Raw genomic sequence first — 13,457 nt, forward strand, 5'->3', positions numbered from 1 at the left:
TGCTTCCCAAACCATTCTATGATATTTCTATCATCTGTGTCTGTATCTTCAGAGGTTTAAAAACTTAACATGTGAAACAACTCTAGCTTTGTGTGTTAATGCAAACCTCATGCAAACATGGTTTCATATATTAGCTTTGTACCTATATATACACTTGTATTTTTGCATGGTTTTACTTTTTCTACATTATGCATGAAATTCTTTACCACCTAATTCTCCTATGTATTTTCCAGGTTGTTTCTTTCTTTACCCTAGTATTTCAGATATTGATGTGAAAAAGAATGGTTCAAATTCAATTTGCCAAAGCATTCTATCTTTTTCAGTAAACTTGTGTACACTCTATCTTTTTAAAAATATCACTCCTGCACATTCTATGTTATTCTGTGTAGGTTTTCTAAGCAGCTGGGACACAAGTTTGTGCCATTTTAAAACCTAGAATATAAAACTTGTGAAATTGCTGTTGTGTAATACTCCTTTTTTGAGGAACAGTTATCCTCTCAAAACCATCTCTCTAGAAATTCCCTTAGGGTGTAGAGGAACGACAATTTTGTTCCGCTCAATGCCAAAATAGAATAGATTTAAACCACTCCATTCTTGGCCAGAGATATTCAGCTAGCACTGTATAAGTGTACATAATAAATACTATGAGAAAATTTTTTCCTGTGTTGCATTTTTGCCAACTTTGTCTTAGGCTGCCTACTTTCACTTGATAATTTAAAGCCTTTACTTTTAAAAGTATTGTATTTTTCATCCACAGCACTATGGACAGTCTAAGCTCTTTAATGATGCAATGGACATTATGAATATGGTTTTCACAGGAGTGTTCACTGTTGAAATGGTTTTGAAACTGATTGCATTCAAACCCAAGGTAAGTGTTAGATATGCTTTAATTCAGTCATCATCACAGGAATTAAGTATAACATAAGTTTCACATTAGCTATGTATTATTTAAAGAACAAAAAGAACCTATGTTTCCCACATTTATCTGTAGAAATGTTAGTCTGATAATACGTATATATGTAACTCCAGGAAATGAAATGCAGATATCAAAAACGTATTACAAAGTGGTTAATGAGGTCTGGAATATTTAGAGGTAATGAAAATGTCCCTTTATAAATCAGATAAACTATTTCCTGTTACAAGCATTACTGCTTCTGCTATTCATGGTACTAAACTCATAACTTTATGCTAAGTTAATCTCCAGTAAAGACCTATATATTTCCTATTTTAAAATGAAAAAGTGTTTCTTTACTTTATAAAATATAATCAAGTACTACAAACATACACGAGAATAATTTTCATATTCAATGGCCTTTTTTTAGAGTTTTGTATTCAGTTATACATACTCTATATTTGTTAGAGGGCTCCACAGTGAGTAGTTGATTCCTTTCCTTAAAGGGACACTGTCAAAATGAATAATGCAGGCACATTTTCAAGGGTAGATTTGCAAGAGAAACTGATAACTATAGTTTCTAATTGAAAAAGAAGGTGCAAATCAGACTGTACAGTTAATACAGTCTTTCTGTTCATTTCTCATACCGCATTTATGACTGCACGTGTTGATAATAAAAAGCTGACAAAAAAAATTGTGTTTGGTTCTGGGCTTACATTTATATAAATAAGTAAAGTGTGGTCACTTGCTATACATGGAATTTTTAAAAAGTCAGACATGCTATTTGAATTTTACTGATCTCACCATCTAAGGTTGGTGTTTTTAATTTCCACTGCCCTTCTTTTAAAGTAATCAGAATATCTGCATCTGTAATTCGCTGTGAGCTGTGCCCTTTCCTGGTGTTTAGTGATCTGTATGACTCTAGGTTGTGTGGCCAATCTTACTCTAGCTTTAAACAAGCTACCTCTCATACAGCAACATAAGTCATGGCTGCCCAGAGCTCAGCGTGGAGTAGATGTATAACTGCATTCCAGCTTTTCAACACTATTCAGTTTGTATTTAGTCACAAGCTTTGCTGTGGAGCCTGATTTAAAGCTAGCTTGTATTTGCCTGCAGAAACAAATTATCACTTGAGGTCTGGTGTTGAGATGTGAAGTGTGGAGTTCTGGGTGAATGCTTACCCACTCTCCCGTAGTCTTGCTCTGCACTGTCCAGTCTATCGTACATTTCTAATGAATTTATTTGTATTTTTGTGTCACCTATCTCATTCGAATGCTAAGGATTTCACATTAAAAATAACATGATATGAGGCCCCAGAGGAGGTAGCTCAGATATGTGGACCACAGTGTCATGAGTATGCTGATTGTGTTTCCTGATTTGTATTTCCTGTTCTATATCCTTGTTTCACACTGAAGTTTCAGAAGACTTTGCTGCATTTTATCATCTGCTCTTTGAAAGAAGATTGTGAATCCTTGTATGGCTATCCATGCACTTGTGACTGCAGTCAGAAATAGCAGCTAATGCAAAATATAGTGGTCTGATCATGAGTGTATAAATCACAGTGCTCCATACTCCTACTCGTTACCAAATGCAATGTCTTAATGCTGGTCTCTTAAGACTATGTACAAATTGAGATTTAACTCTGTTACAACATGCTTTCTATCTGATTGGATGCTTGTACTGTGAGAGATCCTTGGATCTGAACCCTGACAGTTTGAAGGGCACTCAGCAAAAGGTCCTCATTTCCTGAATTTTGTTCACCTCAAAATGGTGGAACACCTTATACTCGTTAATTAGCAGGACAAGGTTAAGAGGCTGTGGTACTAATCAGGCTTCTGACAGAGATTAATTAGCAAGGAGGGAAGGGAGTTAAATATCTCGGAGGTTGTTCCTGTTATTCTTTGAAGATTTTAACTTTTTTAATAGTCAGATACAGTTAAGCCCCACGGTTTTGCAACATACATTACATAGTTCAGTAATAACTGAAAATCAGCTATCAGTCTTAATCGGAACGTGAATGGCTTTCAGTAATCTAAATTTTAAACTAGATACATACATAAACAATGAATTGCTTTAACTTATATTAAGATTTAATAATAGATCAATCTGAATAATAATGTGAATAAAGATGAATCTGAATAAAGATGAATCTGAATAAAGACCAGTCTGAAACCCAACTTAATGTTTTGCTTTAGGGTCCGTGAGGAAAAGCTAATTCATTTTTTCCTGGTTTGTGTCGCTGATGGGTTTCTTAGTCTAGTCTGGCAGAATGGACAGTTTTGTTTACTAGTTGAGTGCATTTAAAAGTAATTTCAAAGGTGCTTAAACATCACATAAAAGCTCCATTAGTCACTCTTTAAAGTTAAGGAGAAAAACACTTTAGATTTTATCTCATCTGCTTGACAGTGTCCCCTTAATATGCTGACAAAAATCCTGTGAGAACTGTGATCTTTTGGTTTCACTGGTCATGCAAATGTAAGGCTTCTATAAGTTATTGATAGTCTTACTCTGATACTGTGTTGTTTAAAACCCAGGTACTGCAGACTGCCTGCTAGCTGTGAAATGTGTAAAACTTGGAGAAGTGATAGATAATAAAAGTGATGCTAAGCGTCTGGCACACTTCTTGACGGGGAAATGGGAACACAGAGTACTTTACAGAATGAGATCCTAAACTTATTAACAGAGTACTAAAAGGACTAAAATATTTCTGTGGTAGATCTGTAGAGACATATTTTGATGTTAATTCTCTATGCCTACATACTATCCAGGATCTGTGATTTTATCCTTCAGTATTCCTTAATTAACAAATTTTTCATAATGTAGGTTAAAAGAACAGGCATTTTTTCTTCACATTTGCTAAAATCTGTTCCTTAGCATGGTTTAGTACAATACAAAACAAAATATAGCTATGAAATCTAAAATAATCCATCAACACCTACCATATGTACAGCTTCATGGTAGCTAGCTGTTACTTAAACCTTTAATGATTTTCCATGTCGTTTTACATCAGATTTTTGTAAGAAAAAAGGAAAGATGGCTAGTAAGTGAATTGATCTTGGTCATTGCAGTGGTGAAAACAACTTCTTTGCATGATGTTTATTTGCTGTGACTTGTCCATTCCTCCCTTTTCCAATACCATCTTTATTTTCTCTTAGTTTTTCTGTTTATTTGTATGCTTTTGCTTTACGTATTACTTTGAACAATATTTGTCTATACTGATGGAAAAGGTTTCATAAAATAAATTTGTAAAGTATTTTATCTATATTAAATCAAAATATGAATTTATTTTTTCAGTGCTTTATATTGTAGCATATCTAGTACAGTAGCTTTTTCTATAGCTGAAATTACCCTTTATTTGAAGGACCTTTCCTGGTCATTGTTGTAGAGGAAGACGGATGGCACAGCTGCAGATTGTGCTGATTATCAGTTTGCTGTTTGCCAATCGTCTCTTACTCTATTTATGTATATAAATACCAGTATTTTAAAATCCATAAATAAACTTCTTTTAAATAAGAGAAATAAGGAATATGAATGATAAGGAAGAATATTATTATGAGAGTAGCTCCCCTTCTTTAGTTGGCAGCTGCTAATTTCTTTAGGATTATAAATTTGAGTATTGATCAGCATGATGCTTAGTAGAAACTTTGAGAATGTCTTGTTCTGGCAGGATGAGGAAGTAAGGAGCAATAGGGAATTGTGCAGAAGCTCAGAAATGAATGTTTTAATTCAGGAGGCCAAATCCATGAACACTGGCTTTTGCCACAAGATTGGAATTGTTGGTTAATCCAAAAGAACCAAAGTATGCAGCACAAAGGGCTGTGGTAATAATCATATTCTGATCTGTTTTCCTCTTAAATCCCTTCCTTAAATGAGGGAATGATTATAGCCATTTATGCTTTAGAAGAGCTGAGAAAGTAGCATGAGAAACATAATGTGGCTTTCATGACTCTGCTCAGTGCTTACTCTCCTAGAATACACTGTAGAGCTGTTGTCTTCTGTAGCAGCTCTCTCGTGGTCTCCAAGAGCAAATTTCCACATTAAATTAGCTTTTTCGTTTTTCAAGTAGCAATGCACTCAGGTGTAACCTTTAATCTGTGAAGTTACCGGACATTCTAACAGTTTAAAATCTTGAGAAAAATGTTAGCCAAATCTAGAAATTATTGTAGCTGATTTTGCATTTCTGTGCTAACATCACATTTAACAACTTAAACTACTCAGCTAGAAATATCTAACCGGAAAGCGCAATAATAAGTGTAACGAGGCATAAGGTTAGATTAGCACACTTGTAATTTTAAACATTTTTTTAAACTTATTTTCAGTAGTGGCTGACAAGTCAGTAATTTTAAATTGATTAGCAAGAAAGGAGAATGTATGTGTACCAAAGGTACATATCGGCCATTGTCACATAATGCACATTCCTTAGTCATGGTTAGCTGATGAATTAATGTGTCTGAATGTGAAAAAGGAGAAGTTCAGAAATTTTTGCAATGCTGAATTTAGTAATAGCTAGGCAAAATCCACATATAGCAGAAAATCTACATATCTTGGCTCTGCAGAGTTCCCCTAAACAGAGTAATACATCTTGATTTGTTCCCAGTGACAGGTTGATTCTGGAACCTACCTCAAGGTTTCTTCTGATACATCTTTTTTGCTCAACCTTGCAGTTTCAATGCCAATGGACAGCTAATTGCATGATAGCACTTTATAATAATTTGCAGCCCAATGTGCCAGTAATATACATATAGGGAATATATTTAAAGTCATAAAATGTCAGAAGGGAGACTGTGACAAGGAATTTTCAGATACTGGATTGGCTGCATTAAAAGCATTAAGAAACTGTTCCAAGTAGTGATGGTTCTGAGCACTGACTTCACTGGTTACAGAGTCAGGCCTGCCTGCAGATGTAGTGTGAGTTCCTATATTAAACCTATTTTATGACTAGAAGGTGAAATAAGTTCTGTAATATTTATGCACAGTTCAACATTAATTGTGCATTATTAACCAGTGATGAGCTCTGACCCAGTGAAAATTTTTACCAGTCGCTTAGATAGGACTATCATACAGTCATTAACGTTAAGGAGGTTTCGATTGGCTTGGTCTTGGAGAAATATTATTAAAGGGATTTTGTTATGCTGCTTTGGTTAATAAGGTTAGAATTTTTCAGCCATGCTAGAAGTCCAAAATCAGTTTTGGATGGTGGCTTGCTTGCCAACATAGTGCTTATATGATGGTGTATTATGCATGTGTACTGCGTGTGTGTGCGTGCGTGCGTGTGTGTCTGTGTGTGTGTCTGTACATGTATATATATAAAGTATATATATACACACACATGCACATATATGTTGCTTTTCCTTCAGTAGGCAATATTGTTTGTTTTGTTTTGTTTTCTCATTAGACACCAGGTTTTGTTTAACTAATTTCTGTTTATGCAAAACTAAACAGAAGTATGCAAATATTTGACATTTCATGTGTAATCACAAACGTTTGCACCCTGCCTGCTCTGTTCAGGGCTATTTTAGTGATGCCTGGAATACGTTTGACTCCCTCATCGTTATTGGCAGCATAGTAGACGTCGTTCTCAGTGAAGCTGATGTGAGTATACCCCAGCTTACTTTTCCCAGTCCCTACTTCTCTTTCTCTGTCTCCCCACTATTTTCATCATCTGGACAAGTCACAGATTTTGATCTGATGTTTCTAAAGTTTGAGTACAGACCAGTCACAGGTCAATTATGTTGATATGGGAAATAAATAGCCTTTTTTTTCTGCCATTTTTTTTTTTTTTAGCAATGAAAGGGAAAGATTAGATTGTATAGTGGTACATCAGAGAAGCCTAGAGTGTTTCTGTGTTATAACGCTGTCCTTTTCTTCTCTTTTTTTTCTGTTTGTGTTTTTCTCTTGGTCTTTCTGCTGAATGCTTGTCCTAACAGCACTATTTCACTGATGCATGGAACACTTTTGATGCCTTAATTGTTGTTGGTAGCGTCGTTGATATTGCTATAACAGAAGTTAATGTAAGTAGCAATTGTTCATGCACTAAAAAGTAATTGCTGTCATCAAGAAATACGGAAAATGTAAACTTTGTGCCCCCAAATCCTGTTTTAGGAAAGTATGTTTATCCTGGAATCAAAGACCAAAATATAAATGTAGACGTTTGTGCAAGCTGTCATTATAAATCTATATACCCGTATATTTGCACATGCACACAGCATAGTGAGATAATGAGAATGGTTTTTCTATATACGTACAGAAAGTATTTAAAACATTCTGTGTATAAAAAAGGAATTAAGCTTCTATTACTGTTTTACCCACTGATTTTTGTAGGTAGCTTGACCAATATAATTCAAGTTTCTGTAAGATGTTTCAGTGGCTCAGTTTGACAAGTAAGGATTTTTTTTTCTGTGGGAGGTTTGGTTTTTCAGAGCAATGCTAGCATTCATATCTAATGAGGTAGCAGAAGGCAGTGACAATACTTGGAAAGTAACTAGGACAGTACTTGGACAGTAGCTTGTGACAGTACTTGGAAAATTCCATCATTCAACCGAAATTTTGCCCAATGGCTGTTACACTGTAGGTGTTTGGACAACACAAAGGTCCCTTTCCAAGAAATGAAATAGTGGGTTTTGCCTGTTTTCTGTCTGACTTGCTGGTTTTAACAAGGAAAGCTGTATCACAAAAATGATAAATGAAAGATAACAGTGTCAGTTATGTAGTAGATATGCCAGTGATTCCCATATTTACATGTTTCTTTGTTTAGCTAGTCAAAATAAAATTTCAGAGGAAAGTGCCTCTTCCCTCTGATGCTTCTTGAGACCTCCGAAAGGGAGACCGAAGAAGGTGAGACTTGGAATCCATCCCAGCTCAGGGAGCACACAGAACTCTGTAGGTGAGGTCAGAGTATTCCACCAGCTGAAGATCTTACCTGTTTATCATTCTGAGAACTAAGTTATGCAGAAATACCCATGGTGCAGGAGGTCACAAACAATCACGTTTTCCCTGTATCAAAGAACAGATTCATCAGAGAAAGATGGAGATATAAACAGTTGCGCAGTGCTCTTTGAAGATACTTAGCTTGCATGTTCTACAGCAGTCACTGTTTATGATCTTGTGAATAGCATCACTTTTCTCTTAAATTTGTTTTAGTAAGCTAGACATCTGGGGTTTTTTTTGGGCCAAATAGTTTCTTTTCAGTGGTATATTTAATATACTTAATTTTAATTAATTTTAAGTATTTAAAAGTAATTCTGAATTTGAATAAATACTCTTTAGTGGTGCATATTTAAGTTGCACTATCTCTGTCATATCTCAGGAAAGCAAATCCATCCTGTTTGTCATTGCCATTTAATGGAAACGGTTTTTCAGAGAAAACGCATTCTAAATTTATTTTCCAGAATATGTTCAGAACCCAATTCTTAAGATCACATTCCTGCAGTCAGAATAGCAGGAACGATACCTTTTATTCCATTTAGACAGTACCTTGATTTTGGAACTGTGAATACCATGATAATAAAGTTGCCCAGGAACATGGAATAGAAATTGTATTTGAAAAATCTGTGAACCTTTCCTGACATTCCAGGATGAGGGATAAAAAACCACAAATGGACAATTCTCAAGGGTTTGAGGAATTCACAGTTGATTGGATGAGGTACTGACCACAAAGTAATTGCAAAATCATGGTCCATGGTAGGACAAAAATGGGTGGATAAGGATACTGCCAAAGGAAATTGTATACTGTACCTATGCAGGTCTCAGCATATTAGAATTGGTACAGACATCAGTTACTGGCAGTAGCTGTTGTTGAGAAACAGTGATATACATAGTTTTTAATCTTCTTGGGTTCTAGTATATTTGGTAAGCATAGTATAATACCAATTATAAATGCATTTCAACCAAATACAGAAAACAAATGCATTCTTTTATCTTTTTTCTAAGATGGCAGAAGATCTTCAAGCATACACAGTCTTATTAGTCCTCATTAAAGACTTCAAATTCCTTTATAGTAGTGCAAATTCTGGACTGCCATATTAAAAAGTAAACACAATCAAAATAATTCTAAGGCTCATTCACCCTAAAATTCCTTTCTGATTTTATGTTGAACTAAGAGAATCTCAAACTGACTGCATTACTGTAAAGAACAGTGGAGTGATGTTATAAATTGGGAGCAGAAGGACTTTACCCCATTCGTTAGATTTCAGACTGATTTTGCACAGTTCTCAGCAGGTGATGAATTTTCTAGCTGTGAACTGAAGGAACATGAGCTGATGGGAAACGTCAGTGACCACAGAACTGCATCGTCCCATCGAGATAAAGTATAGCTGCAGTTCATGGAGCAGATTTTTAAAAGCCGCTTCTAATTTGTTGGACGGGCGTTGTGTGTTTGGCTTTGTTTGGGTTTTTTTGTTGTTTTTTTTCCCCAGAAGAGTTTGGATTTAGACTTTCAGCTCAAGTATTTACAATTTACCCACTCTGTCCATTCACAGACTGAATGTGTAAAGTGTAAAGGAGCATAGTATTTGAGGAGAGTAAAAAGGCCAGTCATTTAGAATGACTTTCCCCAAGAATTGCAAAATGTACTTGGTTGTGCAGAGGTTGAAAGATATCTGAAGTGTACTTCTGTGAGCATAGAAGATGCCCCTGTATGTAACACTGTATGGACAGTGTTAATTTGACAGTATTACTTGTAACTGTTCACCGCTGAGCTTTCAGCTGTTAAGAACACTGCCATTTGAGTAATTCACACAGTTGCTTTGAAAATATTCTGGAGATCAAATAGTGATCTTCAGGAAAAGTAGACACCTCAGTCAAAAACTAGCACTGTCATTTCTTAGTTTTTCATGCTGTACTCACTAGAGAGCAAAGGCTCATCTTTGTCTTGTACTGCACAGCAGACTGTTTGTGTACTAAGTATTGTCTGTTTCTGGTCTCTTTGACATTTTTTGTGCTTTGTTTGTGCAAGTCAATAATGTATTACAGTTTCAGTGTATTTCTGGGCTTGATTTCCCATTTTCAACATGAAGCAGTGAATACTTCAGTATCCAGGGAAATTTCTTAGATTTTTCTTACTTTTACTGTTTTGCTTGAACTGAATTATTCCTACTTCATCAATTTGTGTAAATTTCTCTAACACAAATGCAGGATTTTAGAATCTTTTCCTTAATACTTCGTGGCATTCTGAATTGTGCCGTTCCACCTGTACCTTTTATCTAACACTGACAGTGATCCTGGGAAATCTACAGCTCTGCTAAGATACTAGAAAGACTTGGTTTTCAGTGGAATTTCAAGCATGATTGAAATGGCACTTGTGAAAATTCCCACTATAGAAACTTCTTAAACTGAGGATGCTCAGCCTTGCTTGAGGGGTGATCTGAAACACTGTAAATTGGTAGCACTAATGTGACATCAGGTCTTGTTGCAGTTGTAACTGCATGAGTACAGCCACCTTAATTGATCAGTGTAAAAGAAGACTTGAAAGAATGTGAAAACATAAAATAATGTACTCAAGGTGAACTAAACATTCTAAAGGGTTTGCATATACAATTGCCTCATGCTGTGGGAACAACTCAGCATCATTCTGATACTCTAACATTTAGGCTAATTCCAAAGGCCAGCAATTTCTTCTAGTATGCAGCATGTTTGTATCTTACCCTTTTTTGTCAAGAGAGTGGGTTGGACTTTCTAGTTACACATCACCTTAATTTCAATACACATTATGGAAATTATATGCCATCTCATTATTTGATTGTTCCTTTTATTATTTTGTAGCATTTTATAATAATGTATATGGTGCCCTGAGGCTGATTCTTCTGATCCAGCAACCTCCCATTCACATACCAGCCAGGAAATTTTGTGATTTGAATATTTTTGGTGTCTGTGGCAATCAGTGGTTACTGTATTCAGTGATTTACAGGACTGCTCAGCAGCCTCAAGGACTGGATCAGTGACCAACTCCAGAAATTGATCACCTCAGAGCAACATATATTTTGGCAATACACTATTTTCTATGATGCCTTTTTTATTTACCCTGTCATTTAATATCCCTTTTTTTAACCAGTTCTTCTTTATGAACCTAATTGGTTTTCATGTTCATTTTATTTTTAGAAATTTTTAGAGGCAAGTATGTATAAGTAAATATATATATGGTATAGCAATAAAAAAAATTAAAAGCACTACTAAAACCTATATAATTACTTTTCGGTTTTGTGACCTTTTGTTTTCAAAAAGTTTCACATGACACGCAAGATCTTGTTTGGTCATAAAAATGGTTCCTTTTCAATTAAAAATGCAGAGCAGTGATTGTGACACCCAAGATGTGGTCAGTCCATTCTGGGAAATGGACATATATAACTTAAGAAAATGAGAAGTAAATAGATTCTGACTAAATGTGTGAGTTCTTAAATGGAAATGACAGGTTTCAATCTGACCTGGCTGTATAGAAAGTATCTTCTTTGGCAGTTTAGAAACCATTTGGATGACCAGCACTTGATGACTTAGAGGCATGATCACATAGTTATAGTAGTAGTTTTGAAGGTTTTAATTCACATTTTATATTTAAATTTCTTTTACCATTCATGTGCTGCCAAAATATCAAGAAAATAATGGAGAGTTCACTTTCCTCTTCTGTTCTGCAAATGTTTAATGCAGTCCCCATAGGGTTAAATTCATGCTTGAATTTAAGTAAAATTCAAGTTCTTTGCTGAAATTGTGTGTAAAGGAACAGCATTGATACCTTCCTCCTGAGCCCCTCAGGAAAACCTGTTTGTCTTGAATCACCACCGTAAACACATGAGGCTTATCCAATGCTTACAACACTTAACTAATGTAGCAATGTCATACACTAAAAAAAAAATCTCTCACAAAACTACAACTGGATGTTCTGTCATTTGGCAAGCAAGAGTGCTGTTATTACCATTTCAGCACTATGCAGTGCCAGATGTTGACTTGTGAAACATGGGATGCAATTTTTGATTGCTAGACTGCTAGTGGAGTCTGTAGTGGGAGTCCTGGTGCTTATTTTCACGTAGTTGCCCACTCACCCAGGAGCTGGTGACACAGCTGATCTTGCTTGTGCCCAGGAATGGTTTAAAAGCCTCTTATCTACCTCCTGTAAGAGATTCTGGACTACAATATTGAACCAAAGCCATTCAGTTTGAATCCCCCTTTATTGAGCAGTATGGTATGTTAAAACTTACATTTTGTTGCTAGTAATTGATATTTTGTAATACTGTTAATACATTTTGTGGACTTTTGTAAGTGTATCTCTAGGCTTAATGATAGGTCAGAAAAATACATTCTCATTTGGCTTTGCTTTCTTCATATGAAAACTTATTGCAATATGAAATCTACTGTGTTGCAATACCTAATTTGGAAATAGAAGTACATTTCTGAGCTGATTTCATGAAGTTGATAGTACTAATTATTTACTTTATTGCACATATTTATTGTTATTTTTAGTTATAATAACCCCCTTTTACTATCAACATGTTACTTATGAACTTAATTAGGAGTTTTTAATACATCTTGAAAAGATACTTTATTATCTACTCCGGGGTCCTTCACATTGATTCAAAATTTTTACTAAATTATGTATATGGCCATTTGGTTCATGCTGAACAGGGGACTAGAAAGCACTGATAAGACTATGAAGAAAATCACTTGCTAGCACATTTGAATATCTGTAATTATTCTCTGGACAAATCACCTACATGTGTACAGATCCACGCTGCACATTTCTGAAGATATTTTGGCAACCTGAGTGCTTTCCCATATATGTTATGTCATCATATGTATTTGTTATTCAGATGTTTACTTCTATATTTATAATCATCATTATGTGTTCATTTGCTTTGGCATCCACTCATACCCTTTGGCACAATCTGTAAGAAGCATTTGACCAACACTGAATACTAATACCCACTGATTTTCACCATGTTTATTTTTTCTTAAACACAGAGCTACAGTTTGCTTCCAATGCATGATGCAATCTGTTCCACACTGTTCACAGTTTTGACATTGAAGCTTTTTTCAGTTAGGATGTTTATTTTGAACTGCCGTTGCAATAAGAAGAGTGTGATGAAGAGTTACTGTTCAGGAAATGTGCTAAAGTTTTCATACACAGCAATAAATATTTGACAAAAATTGGTAGCAGATTGCAAGCATTTTAATCACTGAATCAGAAATTTAGGTTCATCATTGGTTAATCTTTTCTGAGGGTTTAGAGTGGGGAAGAAAGCTGCTGTGTTGAACTTTGATTAAGAAAAAAAGAAAAATCATATGTTACCACCTATTTGGAGTATCTAAGAATTGGCTTAAAATTACATAGTTCTGCAGTGCTTTGCTGAACTAGGCTCTCAGCATAGCTGGCACATGGCTGAGAGAAAAGGTAGAATAATTAAGCCAGTCTCTGTCCTCATTTACCTCTTTGCGGTGCATCTGTCAGCCAAGCAGTGGCAGCAGAAGCTGTTCACTTGTTCTAGCTGTGCCCATTGCCAGCCTTCTAGCAAGGATCCCAGAAGCACATCTGTCATCTTGAGAATCACATAGTCCCAAGGAGGGGGGGAACAAAAAAAAA

General features: G+C 35.4%; 1 protein-coding gene across 1 annotated transcript in view; it reads left to right on the forward strand.

Moving 5' to 3' along the window:
* CACNA1D (calcium voltage-gated channel subunit alpha1 D) overlaps window positions 1–13,457 on the forward strand; it is a 185,845-nt gene that overhangs the window by 132,074 nt on the left and 40,314 nt on the right. Inside the window, exons 29-31 of the mRNA XM_065687166.1 lie at window positions 758–868; window positions 6,401–6,484; window positions 6,820–6,903. Of these exons, the coding sequence (XP_065543238.1) occupies window positions 758–868; window positions 6,401–6,484; window positions 6,820–6,903 (279 nt within the window). The remainder of the gene's footprint in view (window positions 1–757; window positions 869–6,400; window positions 6,485–6,819; window positions 6,904–13,457) is intronic.

Source organism: Lathamus discolor, chromosome 7 (assembly GCF_037157495.1).
Source record: "Lathamus discolor isolate bLatDis1 chromosome 7, bLatDis1.hap1, whole genome shotgun sequence".
Classification (NCBI taxonomy): Eukaryota; Metazoa; Chordata; class Aves; order Psittaciformes; family Psittacidae; genus Lathamus; species Lathamus discolor.